This window comes from Mus pahari, chromosome 1, assembly GCF_900095145.1.
Source record: "Mus pahari chromosome 1, PAHARI_EIJ_v1.1, whole genome shotgun sequence".
NCBI classification, from domain to species: Eukaryota; Metazoa; Chordata; class Mammalia; order Rodentia; family Muridae; genus Mus; species Mus pahari.
The window spans coordinates 103,397,933-103,419,420 of NC_034590.1; the positions used below are offsets into that span (position 1 = coordinate 103,397,933).

General features: G+C 45.3%; 1 protein-coding gene across 1 annotated transcript in view; it reads right to left on the reverse strand.

Moving 5' to 3' along the window:
- Adam12 (ADAM metallopeptidase domain 12) overlaps positions 1 to 21,488 on the reverse strand; it is a 324,955-nt gene that overhangs the window by 56,462 nt on the left and 247,005 nt on the right. The window contains exon 11 of the mRNA XM_021194809.2: positions 16,416 to 16,564. Within this exon, the coding sequence (XP_021050468.1) occupies positions 16,416 to 16,564 (149 nt within the window). The remainder of the gene's footprint in view (positions 1 to 16,415; positions 16,565 to 21,488) is intronic.

The window sequence follows — 21,488 nt, forward strand, 5'->3', positions numbered from 1 at the left end:
CTCACTGTGGGCATGGGGCGGCAGTTAGGTGGAAACTCATCAGTAACAAAGCAGATACCCACCTCTAGAAGCAGCCCCTTCTCCAGAAGAGGATCCCTAGCCAGTCCTTGTTATTCACAGTCAAGGACAAAGTCTTGATATGGTGAGAAGATACTAGAGTGTCCTTACCCATGAAGCTTTGCCAGTCTGTTTTACAAATACATTCTCTCATCTCTTCAGGCAGCAAAAATGACAGGGATGGGCCTGCCAGAAACCCAGGAGGTTTTGACTTTGTGAGCAAGCAGGCCTGGTGTCTATCCCACTCAGACTTACCTCCCCATGGAGACGTTTACAGGATCATCTTATAATTGGCACACTTTCGATGGCACTTTCCTAAGACACTCTAACCCTGATTTCCCAAATTGTAGCAAACTACCTAGCCTGAGCTACCAAGGTGCTCAGCGGAATAATGTTCACTGTTAAGAAAGTATCAAAGCTTAAAGCTAGCGAACCCTGACCTCTTCTCACTGTACAAAGTTTAGTAAACTGAAATTATTTCAAGTCTCAAAAGAGAAGAAGAGATTAAAAGCACCCACATATCAGATTGTTTTCAGTACAATACTATTCTGATCTATACATACCAGAATACTTTTTGTACTTCAAAAGGCCAGAGCACAGAGCCAAGAACTGCTGGTTCAGGGAGTCCTGAGTTCCTTCATTAGCATGAGCAATGTGCCAAAGAGCCCTGAGCCAGGCTTAGAATCTGCTCTCTGTGGCCCTAGGCATCCACTGCAGGGCCTGTGGTGTGGCCACTGATGGATGCTGTCATTCCAGGTTAGCTACACCAGGGAGGTGACATTGAGAACGGTCACCAAGGCAAAGTGCGCCACTCTGTCTCCCAGTCTGCTGCCCTAGAGTTTTCTACGATGGCGGAGCTCAGTGGATACGGATGTTGTCAAAACTCGCTCTTACTCGTACGTCCATTAGAGAAGTAGTTTTTAAGATTCCATTATACTATAAGCTATGGAGGGTCCCAAGAAGATTCAGTTATGGCCTGAGTACCACCGACTGTTCCCAGGATTAGTCCCTGTCAACTCACTTTCCATCTGGCTGCCCAATGCCTCCTCATGTGTCTTTCAAGCCATTTCTCAAAATCCTGTAGGATTCCCAGGAGATGGTCCTAGAACTGTCAGGCCCTTAGGTACACAGTTATTTGTGCCACATATGTGGGGATGACAGGTTAACTATTCTTTTTTTCCTGTAGTCTTAGTACTACAAGACTATAAATTCCTAAGGCTAGTCACTGAGTTAGATTTTGGCCTAATTGTTCATTCAAAACAATCCTATGAGAGTGTGAGTCCCATTTGCAAAGGGACAATGGGTTTCTACTCAGGGGCTGACAGATGTTGGGCTTGAATAAGTCTTTTGATTCCAAGTTCATTGATTAAAAACTACCCTATTTCTTTCATTATTTAAGTCAGCATTGGATTACCTGTGATGAACAGCTGAAATGTAGCAAGTGATCAGCATACACTTGATGCCCAAACTTAGATGCTGGGGACCAATCTGCCTACACTTCAGCACATGCCTAGGCCAGTGGCTCTCAAAGTGTGGTCTAGGAGCAAAAGTGCCAATACCTTAATAGGGATGCAGATTCCAAGGCCCTGTACAGATTCACAGAGTGGGAGGGACATAGGGAGGTCCCCAGAACCTGTGTGTTTCCAAGAGTGGTTTATTTGAAACAAAATGCACAAGATATAAAATTCACCTTTTAAGATTACACTGGCTTATGACCATGTCTGTGAGAGATTATCTTGATTAATGATTCATGTTCCACTATGGGCAGCGCCATTCCTAGGCAGGTGGACCTGAACTCTATGTGAAAGGTGGCTGATTGGGAGTCAGTAATTAGTTTTCCTTTGTGGTTCCTGTCTTGACTTCACTCAAATGATGGACTATTACCTGTAAGCATGAAATAAAACAAACTTCCCTTTCCCCAATTGTTTTTGGTCAAGAGTGTTTAATAACAGTAACAGAAAAACAATTGAGAAGCACCACCCACCACTCAAACCCAGGCCTATTAAGTGGTCACTTCTGTTCACTGCATGGAGAATGAACCACACACTATGTCCCTTTGTGTGGCTGGTTCTTTCCTGTAGCATAGTGCTTCAAGGTTCATCCATATTGTAGCATGCATCAGTCCAACATCCCTTTCTATGGCTCAAAGATTGTTCCATGGTAAGATGGCACTACACCTGGTTATTACTGGATGGGCCAAGAGATATCAGTTCAATCTTGAGAACTCCTTACCTAAGATTCATGTCTTAAGAATACCGTTGGAGCAGCCCCCATCTATTTGAGTCAACTCTGAAACACTGTGTAGGCTCCTCAGAGTGCACATTTTATGTCTTTTGCTTAGATACCATTCTGGTGTCATTTTCTGAGAAGCTCTGTGTAGCATTTGGAAAACCTTAACTTGGTTTTGGGTATAAACTTAATTTTCCCCAAGTTTCTGCCTGTCTCTTTAAGACAAACCCAAATCAGGAATGTGTTCATAAATACTAACAACTGCAGTAACATTGGTGTGGTTAAGTACACTTGGGAGGCAGAAGCAGGTGAGTTCAAGGCCAGCCTAGTCTACACAGTAAGTTCCAGGCCAGCCAAGGCTCCATGGAGGGACCCGGTCTCAAAAACTAAACAGCAGAGCTGCAGTGGTCCATGGGTCCTTGCTCTACACACAAATTAGGCAAGGCAGCGTTGTAGACAGGGCAGTGCTGTGGACAGGGTGGCACTGTGGACAGGGTGATGCTGTGGACAGGGCGGCACTGTGGACAGGGCGGTGTTGTGGACAGGGCGGCGTTGTGGACAGGGCAGTGCTGTGGACAGGGCGGCACTGTGGACAGGGTGATGCTGTGGACAGGGCGGCACTGTGGACAGGGCGATGCTGTGGACAGGGCGGCACTGTGGACAGGGTGATGCTGTGGACAGGGCGGTGTTTGTTGTGGACGTGGACAGGGCGGTGTTTGTTGTGGACAGGGCGGTGTTTGTTGTGGACGTGGACAGGGCAGAGCTGTGGACAGGGCGGTGTTGTGGACAGGGCGGCGCTGTAGACGGGGCGGCGCTGTAGATAGGGCGGCGCTGTGGACAGGGCGGTGTTGTGGACAGGGCGGTGTTGTGGACAGGGCGGTGTTGTGGACAGGGCGGTGTTTGTTGTGGACGTGGACAGGGCGGCGTTGTGGACAGGGCGGCATTGTGGACAGGGCAGTGTTGTGGACAGGGCGGTGTTTCCTTCCACTCCTCACTTGTACTTTTGCTTCTTACTCACTAGCCTATTTCCTGGTGCTTCCATGAAGAAGACCAAATCGGGCTCCACGTTTTTTTGTGACATCAGAGATCTTGCTCAGTCCATGCATGGTATGCATTTAAGAGCACAAGTTTGTTTCTTCTATAGTTCTTGGCAATCTCATCTCAGCACACCATTTAGTACATTTCATAAACTATCCCTAATATGCCAGATCAGCCGCTAATTGAACTGACATATAGCAATGGCAGATTTGGGCAAGCAATGAAAGTGGAGAATTACTCAGAAAAGAAGCCATTTCCCATGCTCCTGTCCCCGGGCACAAGAACACTTTAAAGTAATTGCACCTGAGACCCAGAAAAGAAAGCTGCTTTCAGTTCTGTGCAGAGAATTTATCTCTGGCACCTCTAGCATCCCGCTGTGGTTCCTGCTCAGATATGACCTCTTGTTAGACACATTCACCCTTTTCTCTAATATTTAACTGCCAGGGACACTTGGGGCAAACTTACTGCATTGAATGCATGGTTAGACATAAAAAGAGAATGAAGTAGAAAGGAGGGTGATTTGCAGGGAAATAAAACCCCACTACTTAAAAAAAAATAAAAATAAAGAGGAAGCCACTTAGGGCTTCCCACTATACTGGCAGTCACGACTTAATATCCAGCTGTCCAGCTGTCTCCAAACTGCCAAGAAAACATGATTAGGGACAACTTTTACTTTGAGAAACCTGTAGTCAGAAAGGCCTTTTCTCGTTCAAGCCTATTGTACATTTCATGGCTGTAGACTTAGGGTGACTCATACTGAGCCAATTTATCAACCCTGACAGAAGTCTGGAGTTATCTGCTTAATGAAAGCTCGCTGGGAACCCTTAGGAGACAACTACTTTTCCAGTAAAAATTAGGCCTCCAGGCCAAGCTTCTGGGAGGAGGTTGGACACAGGAGCTGCAGGTTTCAAGGTTTCCTATGGCTTTGTTGCTTCCCTGGCAATTTGGTCCAGTCCCCCAGTCCATTACTTCAGCTCGGAGCTGCAGCAGTGATGAAGGAAGAGAAAGGAACCTTCACAGACTCTGAAGAGCATAGATTAGGTACCATACGATTGCGTGATGGAGAAAGCTAGCTTTGAGGAAATGGGGGTGGGAAGCCATCCATGCTTATCTCTTTAAATTGACTGAAAAAAAAATACTAGAAGAAAACATAGATAGTGCTCTACATGATAGAGGACTCCATTTGCCTAATAATCAAAGCCAATGATTGGCAAGTGAGACCTCAAAAATTAAAAAGCTCTTGCAAAAGCAAAGAAACAATCAAGTAAAGAGGAAGCCCACAGAATGGGAGAGAATCTTTGTCAGCTATACATCTGACAGAGGATTCATACCTAAAACATTTAAGGAACTCGGAAAACAAAGATTCAGCTCCCCCGCCCCAACCCCAACTCATTCAAGCAATTGGGCTACAGATCTGAACAAAGAGTTCTCAAAGGAAGAAATATCTCAAAGAAGGTTTATTGTCCTTAACAATTAGGGAACTGCAAATCAAAACAACCTAGAGAATCTATCTCACCCTAATCAGAAAGGTAATGATCAATAAAACAACCAACAATAAATGTTTAAGAGTATGTGGGGGAAGGGGGACTCTCAGTCACTGTTGGTGGGATTGCAAATGTGTTTGCCACTCTGGAAATCAGCGTGGAGAACTCTCAAAAAGCTAAAACTAAATCTACCATATGAGCCAGCTATACCACTCCTTGTCATATGTTCAAAGGACTCAACATCCTATCTCACAGACACTGGCTCCGCCCTGTTCACTGATGCTCCATTCACAAGAGCTAGGGCGTGGAAGCAAGCAAAATGTCCTTCAATTGACAACTGGATAATGAAAATGTGGTACACAGGCACTACGGGATACGATTCAGGTGTGAGAATAAAAATTAAAACATGAACTATTCAGGAGAATAGATGGAATTACAGAAGACCATATTGGATGAAGTAAGCCAGGTCCAGAAAGACAAATATCACTTTCTCTTATATATGGTTACTAGGTATAGGACTTCGGATGGCAGTGAATAACATAGAGTGACTGAAGAAACCAGGCAAGTAAAAGGAGCCCCCCCCCCCCGTGTGTGTGTGTGTGTGTGTGTGTAAGCAGTAGAGGGGAATGATGTCAGGTTAACAAGAGATTTGAAATAGGAGATGGGTAAAATAGGGGTACTTTAACTCAAGCAAGGAAGGATGTCAATAAAAAGAGATGGGGAGAGGAGGTGAACTAACACTGAGATGCCTGGAAACTTCATAAAGGAAGCATCATGCTATTATTTACCTAGAATTGTATTCATAGAGAACTATGTGGACACATGTATATATGTATGCATATAGTTTAAATGAAGTTATCTCACTTGGGCTGACAAAGCTCCCCCCAATATCCATACATTAACAAAATCTCCAATACCTTCCTTTCAAGTTGTTGGTTAGGGTAGTTCAAGACTCCCCAAGCAATATGGGCTTCTTCTGTTGCCCTTAATTGCCTCTGAGAGGTTGAAGGCAAGTTCCTACTGTTGAGGACACCATGCACTTCAGACTCCAAATCCTACTTTTGACACAAGACCCAGAGGACCCAGGCTAGATTTGACTCGAAAGCCCCCTCACTAAAGAGTCGTTTCATGGTAGTAGAAGGTGCTGTGCCCTTGGAAAGGAGGGAGGCAACCAATGGTCTACTCAGCTGTGATGCCCATAAACTAGTACAGCGACCAGCATGATAACCCCATGGCTTCAATGGTGGTACTCACATCATGGTGGTAACAGCTCTCTGACTGGACTTAGCGCCTGTTCAGCAAGGGTGATATTGGTACTGGAAACCTAGCCAACTATCTGGGCCTAGTGAGGTCATGGACCTTGAAGGTAAACACACAACTGCCACTCTGTTAAATCAGAATATAATTCCTAACTGCATTCTAAATATTTGCTCTTATACCCACAGATCAATGTAGCTCTCACCTCTCATCAAAGACATTCCTCTTTGCAACAGATGGGGACCATTACAGAAACCATGGCTGGTCAAAAAGCTGAGTACAAGCAATCATAGGGCTCTCAGACCCAACACAACTCCTGTACTCTGAGATCAGGGAACATTTCAGAAGAGGGGGGACAGGAAGATGTTGAGGGTCAGAGGACCAGAAAGTCATCCGTGAGACTATGACTCCTAGAAACGACAGGGAAGCTACATCCACGGTACCTCAATAATGTGGCTGCCTAGCTAAGACCTGAACAAGGTTGATAACAGTCAGCATGCTAACAAGAAAGGGGGAATCTCAAGGGGATCCTCCTCTAGTCCAAGAACTATGGGCAACTATGGGATGCTGAGCATGGGAAAAACAATCTTCTCCAGGCAAGACTATACATATCAAACACAAAACCCCAGATCAGAAAACCCAACAACAACTACAACCAAACTCCAAACTCACATGTTCACTGAGGAGATATGACATCACTGTAAAGAGCTACTCAACAGCTCCTGGAAAATAGGATGCTGGGAGCTTCCCACTGCCATTTTATTTGCAGACTGAGATGGAAGCCACAGCACAGCAGATCTGGTATGTTCTTCCTCTGGGAGGTGTGGAGGAAGAAAACCAGAGTGAGTATGTCTGAGGACCTGCCTGTTAGCACTACCTTGAGCCTCAGTTTTATATCTATAAAGTGGGGCTCATCACCTCCCACTCTAAGGATGAAGACATCAGAACTCCAACCAAACCCCCCAATGTTTTCAGGGTAATCTCACAGTATCTTCCCTAAGGCAACTTAAGCAAAGATGCCTCTGCCTGCCTTGCTCTTTCTTGGGTTTAGAAACATTCAGAGATGGTACAGAATCCATCATGACTGTGGCCAGAATACAGCAACCTTGTAAAACTGCAAAGCCAAATGAAGAAGAGTTACACACACTCTCTCTCTCACTTTAGTCCACACTGGGTAACAAAATGAGTTCTGAGTTCTAAAGGCAAACAAAACAGGACTTAGAAGCATAACCAAGCAACCAAGCAACCAGCCAGCCAGCCAGCCAGCCAACTACAGACCAGGCACAAGAACACACTGTTTAGAAGGAGTTACCAGCCTCCCCTCGTTTTCAATTTCCCATAGCTTTCCCCATATTTCCCCTGAAGCTCATCTTCCAGGAGCAAGATCTTCAAGTCCTCCCATCTTTTCTCCAGGCATGGAGCTCACTGTGGACCACACTCACATAACATGCAAAGATAGACTTTAAGAAACAGCCCAGTCCTTTGAAATGTGGAGCCTGTCCTCTGTTGTCCCCATGGAAGAACCAGCTTTGCATTCACTCCGACTTCTCTTCCTGTAGGACTTAGGTCCTCCTACAGTGAGAAAGTGCAAGAAGTCACAACTGGGTGGGTTTACCTCAGTCAGCTTTTAAACCTCAGATTCCAGGGCCATTGTCAGAAAAGCCTTTAGGTCTTTTGCAACTGTACCTCTGCATAAAACCTTTTCATCCCCAGGCACAGAACTCAGGCGTGACCAAGTGGGCCCTTGAGTTGGGCCGGCTGGTGATGTTGGCAGCTCTGGTTGATTGCCCTTGCTTTCATTCAGAAGTCTGATAGAATCGCCATGTAAACTTATGGTTTTACACTTAGGGGGCTTAGAAACGCTGACAGTATCCACCATTTTCTTAATAAGCCTCCCCCCCTGATATCCCATGAGTCAATTTTTATCACTGTGGCTTTTCAGTTGAAGACACAGGAGTTCAGAGAGGCGAGGAGCCGTCCTGGGACCGATGGGATGCAGAGCTGGGACTGAACGCAGGGCTTTTGAACAGAAGCCTGTCATCTTCTTCATTCTCTAGGCCTGGGAGAGCTGTTGGGAGTTTCTTCCCCCAAACCCCAGGCACAAGCCTTGAGGCTCCTCAGACAGGACCTGACACAAGGGGCTGGGTGGAGGGGGTGCACATCCTGCCCTGGTCCCGCTGGTTGTCTCTTAAATGGGTTCCCACAGGAATTGGGAGAGGCTCTCTCTTTCATTCCCAAGTCCCGAGAGCTCGAGGCCCCAAAGCTCACTGGCACCTGGTAAAGGGCAAAGGACTGGGCTTGGAGCAAGGAGCTTGGGCCTGTGTCCTCCCTGACCTGAAGTCTTCTCATTCAACAGAGGGAGATGAGTGTGTCTGCATTCTCAGGGCTGTGACAAGAAGCAGGAGAAAGACGCCAGAGTTCTTTGTGCAGTGGAGTGAGGTCTAGTCAGGGTGATGGGGGTTTTGGTCATGTGTCCTAGAACTGTTAGACTGTACGTGTTTTTTGGCATTCTTCCAGGAAAAGCCCCACTGGGAAGACCCTCCACATTTGCAAAGCAAGTTTCTCTCATCTCCTTGCTCTCCATGGAGTGCATACAGAATAGCTACAGGCTTGGCCTTCTCATCCTGGGTGATTACTCAGCCCCTACTTTTAGTTTTTGTAAGTTTTTCTACTGATTGTATCGAGTCCATTCTTGTAAGTGGTTGTAATCCTGCTGTATAAAGATGTGGTGCACACAGAAAAGGAAAATGGAGGTTGTACAAGTGCTAAATTTGGTAAAATGATGATGGTCATTCAGGTTTTCCTCTAGAGCTTTAGTCACTAAAATAGGAAACAAATGATTGTGCACTAATTGCCACTTATCCATTCATCTACACATGCAATCATTATCTGCCACCTACCCACCCATCATCCATCCACCTATCTACCAACCTGTCAATCTAACTATCCATTCATTCCCCTATCCACCACCCAACCATCCACACATCTCCAACTCACCCATCATTTCCCCATCACTCCAATCCCCTATCCATCTATTCATCTACCCACCCATCTACTCACCCACTCACCCATCTACCCCATCCCTACCTGCCCACTCCCTCCCTACTCACCTATCCACCCATCTATGCATCAGTTTATATCTCTGTACTTACCCCCGACCCATCAATCTGCTCGCCAACACACCCACCCTGTCACCCAGGAAATAGTAGTTGTAGTACACGCTGGGTGCTACTCAGGTGCTGAGGATTCAGCAATGGATAAAACAAATGTCTGACCTTATGGAGCATAACATGGTTCCTTCTGGATGGCACAGTTGTAGAGAGGCCCAGAAGTTACCTTTGCCTTCATGTAAAAACCTTTGTACTACTTTCTAGAAAGAGCAGGAAGCCATGCTGGGCTCATGCCTGGGAGGGAATGGGGTCAGGTAGAACATCAGCTGGAATGTCTTTACAAATAAAGTGCTGGATTAAAGAGGCCATGCCAGGCAATTGCATCTGCTGTAGTGATGTAATTTGAAGAAGTTTTGTAGACTTAACCATTTTCAAACGGGGCTGTCTTCTGCCTCCCAGAATTTGCATAGGGATACTTTGTCCTCAGAAGGGCCTTTGTTCTTACACAAAGTCCAAATATGGATATGAGTACTTTCATGTGGCTAAAATATTAGGAGGTGACACAGCTTTAGATCCCTGGGCTTCTGCTCGGATGATACAGAAACTTGGTGGCTTGTTAGATTTCTGAGCACTAAAATGGACACACTTGTGTCTCCTTCCCTGACCCAGGACAGCACAAGTGCCATCTATGGAGGTAGATGGCACACTTCCTGTGTCATCTCCCCTGGGCTGGAAGCTCAAGGAGCAGTGCGTATACAGTGTCCAGCCTGAGAGAAAAGGACATTCTGCTAAGCCCTGTGTACCTATCAGACAGTATTTGAAGTCTGAACTAACTGCAGACAACCCTTTTTATTTCCCAGTAAGCTATATCTACTTACCCAGGCAGTAAACAGGAGCATGTGGTACACTAATGAGGTCTTCCCAATGTGTTTATCTTCCCTCCAGGCCATTCCCTCCTAAACTAAAGTCAGGATGGACCTGACTCAAGGTTGCCAGCTGGATAATGAAATTGATTGGACCAGTCACATTTCATCTTCCTGGGGTCCTCCTTTTGTTACTAAGGCTCTCCCCTTCCCCTTTCCCTTGGATAAAGATTTCTATCATTTATCCCAACACTTTGAGGAAAAGAAAAACAATGAAGATTTTTACAAAACTTTTCAGTGAGAACCACCCCCACCCTCCCAGCCCCCTCATCCTCAGATGAGATGATTCAGAGACTTAAGTGCCTTCAGCCCCATCTTTGCAAATCCCTCCATGGCCAGAGTGTGCTGTGATCGTACACAGCTGCTGGGAGTTTGGAAGGGGGTAGGTTTGGATGGGGTGCCCATTCTATGTTGATGACTCGTGGGCTCTGGTGCTTCTTATCAGTCCCTGGGAGCTTTCACAGGAAACCACTGTTCATTCTATCCTCTTGTCATGCTTTTCCAGGCAAATCCTTCAAAGAGAATTTCCGTAGCTTGGGATGAGCTGGAAACGCTCAGGGAGAGGATGGCCTCACTTCTGCTCAATCCCTCTAAGGCGCTCAGGCTGACCTTTGCTCCCCATGCATTCTCAGCTGGCCCCCTTTCAACTCTGGCTCCCTGTACACAGGGAATTAAATTATTGGTCACTTTGGGGAAGATTCGAAATGTAGTACCACAATTGGGTTTGAAGATTTCTCTGCCTCTTAGAGCAGTGGTTCTCAACCTGTGAGCTGCAACCCCCACCAGATCTCCTACATATCAGAGATTTACATTAATGAGCAATAACAGTAGCAAAATTACAATTGTGAAGTAGCAATGAATTAATCTTATGGTGTGGAGGCACCACAGCATGAGGGACTGTATTAAAGGGTCACAGCATTAGGAAGGTTAAGAAGCACTGTCTCAGAGGGACTTACAAATTCCTACCGATGGATGCTGTGGTACCCAGGTCTACTCAGGCAAGTAGATAAGATGCTCAGAGGTGAGACACTCCTCATCCATACCTACAGAATCTTCTATCAGAGCTGTGCCTCTTTCAATCATCCCCTCCAGATCCCTTGCCTGTCTTCCTACTACCATGAATGTTCTATGAAACATGAGTCAATCAACAAATGTATGAGTGTGCATGCATGCGTGTGAATGGGGGTACCGAGGTCAACACTGGGTATTTACCTCAAACAGTCTCCAGTGTTTACAGCACCTTTCACTGAGCCTGGGCTTGCTAATTGGCCAGACTAGCTGTTTAGAAATCACTAGAATCTCCCTGGCACTAGGACTATAGGTCCCAGATACTCTGCTCAGCTTTGTAAGAGGGTGCTGGGAACCTGAACTCACCCAGCATGGGGCTATAGGTCTCTCGTCCTGTGCTCAGCTTCACAACTGGGTTTTGTGGATACGAGGGCAAGTTCTCAGTGCTTGTGCGTCAAGTACTTGACTGAGCCATCTCCCCAGCATAGGTTAATTATAAATAGTAGGTTTTATTATGATGTTTTTTCTGACATTTTCTTTTCTTTTCTTTTCTTTTCTTTTCTTTTCTTTTCTTTTCTTTTCTTTTCTTTTCTTTTCTTTTCTTTTCTTTCCTGTGTGTGTGTGTGTGTGTGTGTGTGTGTGTGTGTGTGTATGAGAGAGACAGAGACAGGGTTTTCCCATGTAAGTCCTGGCTGTCCTAGAGCTACCTATGTGGGTCAGGCTGGCCTTGAATTGGGAGATCCTCCTTGCTCTGCCTCCTAAGTGCTGATATTAAAGGCATGTGCCAGCACTACCCCACTTATTATGACATTTTCATATATGTACATAATTTGATCATACCCCCTTCATCTTCTACCCCTAGAACTTCCCCTAGTCCTTCCTTGTAGCCCCTTTTGGACTTGAATATTTTCTTTTTGCTGTTGCTGTTGCTGTTGTTGTTGTTGTTGTTGTTGTTTAGTGACCCAGTGAGTTTCATTAGGGTGGCATATGGGGGTGTGGGTAAACGTTTGTTCATATCAAAGACATCTTATCTGTAGACGCACCCCTAATGAAAATGCCTTTCTTTCCTTCATCGACCTCATTAACTACTTAGATAAAACCCCACGGAGGGGCGGGGTCCCATGAGCCTCTTCTATTCCATGTGTGGGATGTTGTTGGATCCTACATGGTGCAGATACTGTTCAGGCCATCACAGCTACTGTGAGTTCAAGAGCGAAAGAGCCATGTCAAGCTCAGATGTCAGCGATCTTTACCCTTCCCCAGCTTCTTCCTGCTTGTTCAATTCTTTCCACTTCTTACTGATTGGTGTTCCCTGAGCCTCAGAGGGGCTGATGTACATGGCCCACTTATGGCTGATCATTAAATAGTCACTTTGACCAGTTATGGGACTCCAACCTGCAGGAGTCTGGTTGGCTGGTTTTCTCATCTGTTTCTACCACAATGAAACAAATCCCCCTTGGCTTTCCCATCACTTGGGGCTTTTGTGATTAATTCACCCACTTGCTTGGGAAGTTGCTCTCCATCTGAGAAAATTAAAAACACCACTCTCAGGACAGGAATGTGGGATCATAATGGGAACCAAACAGATATGAGTCTGCCCTGTTATGGGTGTATACTCAACATTCATCAAAGAGCACACTGTGTGGCCTATTCTGGGGCATTCCTCTCAGACAGCCTAAGCGCCCAGCTCTCAATATAATTCCTGTAAAAATTAGAGAACCAATCAACTCTATTTTTGAATGTAAATCTTATTTTCCCCACTGTAGTAAGTTATACTTACTATCATGCTAACTCTACAAATGTTCTCAGTACCCCTCTATCCTTATTCCCATGAATGCGCTCAAGGTGATTCCACCCACCCTAGAAAGACCAAGAACTTCAAGGAGCTCCCTCATAGATGGACACTGCTGAGTTTGACTCCCACACGAACCTCTAGACACCACATATGTCAAAGAGTAATATTCATGGCAGGTCTTAAATGCTTAGTCTCAAGACATAAAATACACTCACTCATGGGCTCCTGGTAATTAATAAGACAAGCCATAGGGAAACACCCTCTAGCTAGTGCTGCTGTATGCAAGGAAATCCGGCACTCTGGTCTGCACAATACTGCTCCATGCTTGTATTATAGGCCTTCCAGTTCCATTTGTCAGGGGTGAGGGTTGGACCATGATTTTAGAGTTAGGATACAGGAATGCTACGTTAAGGGAAAACCAGGTTCTCTACAGGATATACCCTTTAGTCCATTTCTGGTATTTGTTTCTTTTTGATTCTGAGCCCTTACTATCAAATCTGATATTAATCTCACTCTTTCTGGGTCTCCTTCAGGCTCAGACTTCAATTAGCCAGCATTTTTTAACACTAGTCACCCATGGGTCAATCAGCAGGGAGGAAAAGTCAAGAGGAAGGCTGGCGTTTGGATCTGGATTGGTTTAAAATCAGCCATAGTAACCAGAGGTCCTACCCACTGAGCAATGGGAATTTTGAAAAAGATCCAACTTCTGTGCTTGCTGTCTCCGTGAACTAAATGACACTAATCCTCCTTTGTCTTTGGAGAGTGATTTATAATTTACAGAGGCGCATGATCTCATCCAATCCACTCCCCCTCCTCTCCCAGGGACCCCATGAGGCAAGGGAACCACCACTGTGAGATAATGCTGGATCAGCCTGGGAAATTCCACCCTAGGTGATGGATGATGGGGGATTGTCTGGGCCTCTTGGCTCCCCCCCCACCTCACTATGGGCTTTTGTGATTAATTCATCCACTTGCTTAGGAAGTTGCTCTCCATCTGAGAAAATGAAGAACGCCATTCTCTGGACAAGGATGTGGGATCACACATGGAAACCAAATAGAAAAAGATTTACACAAAAAACACAAGCTCAGCAAAAGAGAAAAAAACTCTGACATTGCTAATAAGGAATAAATCAAGTAAAGGCTATTAGAAAGCCCCTGGTGTGGTGGGGAAGCCTTCAAAATGTTTTGCCAAGCTCTTAACAATGTCATTTCTACCTGAGGTGTTCAGATAGCTCTAGGGTGATTTTGGCCAGCACTGTTCAGCACTGCTGTGGACATCTGCCAGCAAGAAGGACCTCACACAAGACCCCAAGAGTGCTAGAGAGCATGCCTGCAGATGTCTATAATCTTTAGGGCTGTAGGGTCTTCCTCAGACAGTGCTTTCTATTCAAGAGGATAAGTGGGTGGCTGGCTGGGAGGCAGAAAAGAGATACAGATGGATTTAGGTATTTTGCTTAACAAGGCTCAGAAAGGCCCAGGGTTTGCTCCTCTGCCTGTGGGCAGGAGAACAATCGGGTCATTCGAACAAGCAGGTCAGAACTGGAATGACATGATTTATTCAGTCAACCCAGAGAGCTCTATCTGGACTCTCCTCTTCCATTTTTTCTCTTATCAAAAGTTAAAAGGCTAGTGCAATGTCAGCTGGCAACACAGTCAGTTGGCCAGTGGGGACCTTTTCTGGAGGTGTGTGGGTGGATGTATTAGTGTCTGTGGGATAATCATGGGGATGAAACACAGAGAGCATGTGATCTGTCCTCTGAATGAGTTCATCAAAAATGAGAAGAAACAAAGATCACCCTGCTGCAGGCCAACTCCTGCTAGTCCCACTCTGAGCCACTTGGGGGCATGATACCCAGGGAAACTGGCACTATCTAGGCTTCCTGGATAGTGAGCCAGAAGGTGCGTGCAGGTCTTAAGACCAACCTTACACCCTAAGCAGTGGCTCCTTTCCCTAACTGTTCAGTTGATTCTTCCCCTCTGTTTGGATTTGTATAGAGAGAACGTTATGTGTTAGGGTGGCCAGCCTTCCTTTCAGATAGCAACACTCATTAGTCTCTAGCAGGCATATCTAACCCTTTGACACTGTGACACGATGCCATCTGTAAAGTTTGCACTTGAGAACGACACCACTGAGTTGTAAAAATAAAACTGCAAAAAGAAATATCTCATCATGTTTTGAGTGGGTGTATGATTTTGTGTTAAGCCAAACTCATCTCTATTTAGGTTGCATGTAGCCTGTGGGCCATGCTTACAGCTCCCTGATAGTGTTGCTTTAAACTCTTCTCACTTTCAGTCAGATTCTTGGTTCTTGTCATCACGAACCCAGGTCTCCATGACTCCGCTGAATTATGCTTAGGCAGAAGCATGGACAGAAAGGTGGCCCCTGCAGGGTCTGAGTGCCAGTGAGAGTGACTCGAGGCAGTGGTGACTTGCTGTGATGCAGGGCACCAGAGCAGAGGCTGACATGAGGTGGCAATGCTTTAATATGGGCTGGGTGGTTCAGCCAAGACTTGATTGGTGTCTTACAAACTGGTAAGGAACCCTTCTCCATGTGCTTTGCAAAGGCAAGACTGCACTCTTCAGCAATCCTTCCCTCTTCTGGGACTTCAAAGCTCATAGGTGAGTGTTCGCCCTCCCAGGATGGCATTGTCTTGACAGCAAGGCATCACAGAGCCCGGTTATCCAGAGCTCAGTTAGGTCATCCCATCAACACTGTTTGCTCCTACTGCCACAAATTCAACAAACGTACACAGCAGGCTTGGCTGGGGAATCTCCATGATAGAGGCGCCTACAGGCTCTCAGATTTTAATATAAGGGGACAAGGGACCATAAACACCATAGGTTTCTTCTTTCTAAGCTTGCCTAGTTCAGCCTGCCACTGATTTGTCCAGTCTGGGACAGACTCTCAGAGTTGTCAGAGGACATCTGCATCTTGATCTCTCCCGGGGACATCTGTGTCTACCTCACTCAAGGTCTTCCATAGTGGGACTAGAAAGTCATTTCATTCAAGTCCCAAAGGTTGGGTGAAGTGATCTGTTAGCATGGGATACTGTAACCCATCTCCATCCAACCAGAATTGAAGGCACCTTTCTACCTAGCATGCTCTAGAAGGAGACCCTGGAGGGCATGTTTCAATTCTGAAGGGTAGATTCTCAAGACCCTCGGAAGCCTGGCTCCTCTCTGGCCAGTATCAGTTGAAACTATGCTCGAATCAGAAACGTGCTGAGACTGCAGGATAATATGTGACTTGTAAATAACCGCATCTATCCCCACTGCTTCCCAGAGAAGAGGCCAGCCGTTATGTCGTGAGCTGTTGAAGCTGGCTGTCCATGAGTCCCAAGAGCATACAGTCCACTCTTGCCACTTGTGCGTGGATTTCTTTCAGGAAACCTCTGCAGATTCTCTAGTCAGACAGCTGGGCCGGGGGTGTTATCCTCTTTGGCTAAGACCTTTCTCGGCGCACGATTCACCACGTGTACAGCGGACTCTCAGGCCACTGGAGCCTGGTACTTACCCCGTGGAGGGGTTCATGATGCAACCTCCTTTCTCCGCGGCCATTCTGCAGCTGCAGCCCCTCTCCAGTGTGTCATGGTTCATCCCGAAGTTGTGGCCCAGCTCATGCGCCAAGGTCACTGCGGCACCAAGGGGGCTGTCTGAATGGTCCTCAAAGAACATACGAGAGCAGAGATTTACAGTTCACATCTGCGTGGCCTTTTCTTGACCATCTTCCCTCCCCTTGGCAGTTGTTCATCATTAACACTTGGTTTAACTGAATTCCCCATAATGGCCCAATACAGAGCCTTGTTATTAACTTTGACCATGGGAAGTAATTTGGCCTTTTTCATTAAGCCCATTTGGGGGTTTTTCTCTGAGAGCCATCTTATTACACTTGAAGATTTTGCTGATCTCCCTTCTGCAAAACACCACTGAAAGAGGCAAAAAGTTATGCCTAATGGTAGAAAGAAATGCTGCCTGGTTAAGAGGATGTGGAATGAAAGCTGCTTTCAAATCAACCCTGAACAGCTAGACTTTCTTCTTTTTCTGCCTGGTAGGGAATGACTCTGGGAAAGTTCTTGTCAACTTACAGAAACAGCTGATCATGTAACATAATTTACTGGAAGGTTGATTGAATTAAGATTACAATTCAGTTATGTCTCAGTCTTGCTGGCCCTTTAAGTTGACCTTGGACATAGAGAAAGAAGCCCCAATCCTCTGATGGAGATGCTGGGATTCACATTGACCTTTTGCAGTCAGCAAGCACTGTTGGCCACCTCCAGCCTAATAGCTTAATATCCTTCTTGGATAGCTTGGCTCAAGTAGATACTTAAACATAACTAAAAATGCAGTTAGCGTCATCTAAGATTGGTTAATTGGTTGATGCGGTTTATAGAAATTCTGCCAGTGCGTGGAGTTTTGGAGAAGGTGTTCATACCTTGAGGGGAAAAGAATATCTTGCTTGAATTTTGGTTTGTGGTACCCAGGAAAGAGATAACAGGTTTCCCAAAACATGTCCAAAGAGAGTATGATATGGTGTTTTAGAAAAATCTCTTCTAGAGGCCCCTTGGTCTTGCAAACTTTATATGACCCAGCACAAGGGAAGGCCTGGGCCAAGTAGTGGGAGTGGGTGGGTAGGGGAGCAGGGACCATCTCAAAAAAAAAAAAAAAAAAAAAAAAAGGTGAATATTTTCTGCTATTCTCTGGGTTGTAGCTCTGGCCATGGCCTCAAACTTGTAATCCTCTTGCTTCATCATCTTGAGGGCTAAGATGTCTGTTTTTTCTCTGTTATAGACCTATACATACCAGATTGACCTATAGATGGGGGCACACACAGACACACACACACAGACACACACACACAGCGGGGGTGGGGTGAGGAGAGAAATCTGTAGTTGACCCGACTGGACAGAGATTGGTACCAGAAATGTGGGGAATTGTTGAGATAGACCTGCCTATGTTGGTTTGATGTAGGATGTATTGTTGAAGCTTTTGGAATTTTTGAGTTGGAAGTGTTCAGAGCTTACTGAGCTGTTGTGGGAACCATGAAGGTAAGAATTTTCAGAAGAAAAAGATAGTGTTAGGATCTTGAGAGTCCCTTGAACACACTGGTATTTCATTGTGTGATTTTTAAATTTTTATTATTTTATTTTTGAGACAGGATCTCACTGTGTAGCTCTGGCTGTCCTGGAACAAACTGTGGACCAGGCTGGCCTCAAACTCAAAGATCTACCTGCCTCTACCTCCCAAGTGCAGGGATTGAAAGTGTGCTACAGCCTGTCTTGTGTGATATTTTTGTGATAAAGAGTCTGAGAAAATGAAACCTTTGCCTTACTGGGCTGAAAAGTCAGTTGTGACAAATAAGAGACCAGCATCCTTGCAGTGAAAGTTTCCAGGAAGTCGTTCTTCAGGGTCAGCTCACAGAAGCTGTGGTCCAGAAGGGGTCAAGGCTGTACCTTGTGCTGCCTGTCAAACTTGCTAATCTGTAAGACCCTCCCAGGGGTGCGGATTTTGAAGGCATGAAGGGGTCCCAGAGAGCAGCCGGAGCATGGCGTTGAGGTGAAGGTGCAGCCTCAGAAGCAGTGGAAACTCCACGATGGGAGATGGTCATGGAGAGAAGCTGAGACTTGGCACCGTTGACATCAGCCATCAGCCCACAGTGTATCCTCAGTGGCAGTGGAGATAACAGCACATGGGAGACTCCAGGACCCTGGAATAACCTCCATAGACAACGGCTTGAGCTGACTAGATAAGCTGAGTCCTGTAGATAGCAGAGGCAGAAAGGTGGGGTTGCCCACGCCCCCTAGAGCCTAGATCCTGAAGCCCAAATATTAGCCACCAAAGGACCTTTGTAAGCACACTGCTGGTCTTTAGTTCTGTTTAAATGTGATTGTCAGGCTGGAGAGATGGCTCAGAGGTTAAGAGCACTGTCTGTTTTTCCGAACGTCCTGAGTTCAAATCCCAGCAATCTCATGGTGGTTCACGACCACTTGTAATGAAATCTGATGCCCTCTTCTGAGGTGTCTGATCTTAAAAAATAAAATAAATGTGATTGTCTTTATGCCCTAGATTTCCCCTTTGGAGTAAAAAGTTTTTTTTTTTGTTGTTGTTGTTGTTGTTTTTTAAGAGCCCNAAAAAAAAAAAGAAAGAAAAATCTCTTCTTTCCAGTCTTCTTGAGGACTCGGGTAAAGGGTGTTTCTGTGACTACATTTACATTTCACAGTCTCCTGTTGTAGAAGCCTTACAGATTTTATGGTTCAGGAAATCAATTCTTAATCACATGCATTAGGGAAGAGAATATTGCCACAGTAACATATGGAGAGCTGATCTTCGTCAGGAGGCTTGGCAAAATATTCAAGGAACTTGTTCCTCGAGAATACGAAACTGCTGACTTTTTTTCTGTCCAGTGAATTATCAGTTTTATCTTTATTTTTTGAGTTGTTTTACACCATGCATAAATGATGGTTTAGAATTTGTTTTAAGGACTACTGATGAATTTTTTATAACTGCTTACAACTGGAGAGAAAAAACTTTTTTGTATGTTTGATACCATGCCCAAATTAACTTTTTTTTTTTTTTTTTTTTTTAGGTTAGTTAGGTACAAAGGCATGGCTTTAAATTACTAAAGCTAATAGTTGACTTCTCTTGAAAAAAATGGGAAAATGGTTTTAGAAATCGTATTTTTAGTTATATAAGGGTTCCTCCCTTTTTTTATTAGATATTTTCTTTATTTACATTTCAAATGCTATCCCGAAAGTTCCGTATACCCTCTCCCCACCCTGCTCCCCACCCACCCACTCTCACTTCTTGGCCCTGGCATTCCCCTGTAGTGGGGCATATAAAGTTTGCAAGACCTAGGGGCCTCTCTTTCCAATGATGGCTGACTAGGTCATCTTCTGCTACATATGCAGCTAGAGACATGAGCTCTGGTGGGTACTGGTTAGTTCATATTGTTTTTCCACCTATAGGGTTGCAGACCCCTTCAGCTCCTTGGGTACTTTCTCTAGCTCCTCCATTGGGGGCCCTGTGTTCCATCCAATGGTTCCTCCCTTCTTGTCAACCACTTTGTTTCTTTATACTGAGGGTCCTTGGGTATGGTGGTGGTCACACTTAATACACATGAATCCAACTTTAGGACACAGTGACAGAAAGCTAGTGTTGATGTTTTAGGTTTGATCAGGAAATATCTTGTTCTGTTGTCTCATGAATCCTACAGAAGTTAAAGCTGTTGTATGATGGGAACTTCCATCCTATTTGGTATTTCTCTGTGGAATAAAAACAGTGTGTAGAAAGACATTCTCTGCCATCTAATTGGCAAAACCAATTTCTTTAAACATTTTATTTATTTATTTTTAATTAAGTGTGTATACGCCTGTGTCTTGTGTATGGGTTTGCCAACGTGAGTGCCATGGCCGCAGAGCCCAGAAATAGGCATTGGGTGCCTTGGAGCTGGAGTTACAGGAGGTCATGAGCTGCCCTGCCTTAGGTATTGAAAACAAAACCCATGCATGACCTCTGGAAGAGCAGCAGTGTGGGCTCTTCAGTGCTGAGTCATTTCTCCACCTCCTTCGAGAATTAGCTTTGGGCCTGACTTGACTCTCCTGGCATGATACATAAGTGTCATTTGTTCTCATGTTCCTTTCACATATTTTAAAACAAAATAGTTTTTTTTTGTTCTTCTGCATGATTTCAAGGACGGGACACTTGGTAATGACTTCTATGGAAACAGAGCAAGGGATACAGGCCAACAGGTCCTTTACCCTGTCATATGGGACATGGGATGCTTCAGCCCCGTGCAGGGGCAGGACCTGCTTTGCTTATGCAGAATTCCATTTTGGCTCCTAAACATTGTTTGTGCCCAGTTTTAAGTGGCGAAGTCAGTAGCGACTAACCATGGAACCATGAAACTGAAAATTACTCCCTCTTAAAACTTTACAATCTGTTCTATGAAAACATAGCTGTGATCTGACTTGAAATTAACCTGGCACCAGCAAAGACCCAAACTTTCCAGTGACTTCCATGGCGGAGATCACCGGCAGGGCTTCCATGTTCAAAGGAAACCTGAGAGGAGCTGGTTCAAGCCAGCTATCCAGCGAGTGGGTGCAGGCCCTCCACATAGTCTGCCCACGCAGTGCATGTTTGCATAAATTACCTACCACTGCTCCCAGACGGGAGAAAAATGTTTATGTACCGTCACTAGAAAGATTAGATTAGGCAGTATGCAGAGAAAATAACACTCAGGAGAATGTAACTGTTTCCCCCTTTACTACAACTCAGGAAGCTCTACATGGAGGGTGGGGAGGGAGTCATGGCTTCTTGGGAGGGCAAGAGTGTATTTAGTTAACAGACATAGAGGGACAGGCTCTAAGGATACTCCCTGTCTGAGAACTGGTACCATGCAGGGCGCTAGATTCTCAAGGGACAATCTGGTGTGAGAATCCTTTCTAGAACTTTCAGAAGGGTTAGACTGGGAGGGAGCTCCCCTGTTGGGCAGCAAGTTTAAGTTCCTTCCATTAAACTCATAAGAAATCTCAAACATGCTTCTCGTTGTACTTCCTTCTACAAACATATATAGCCCCGTATATGACAAAGT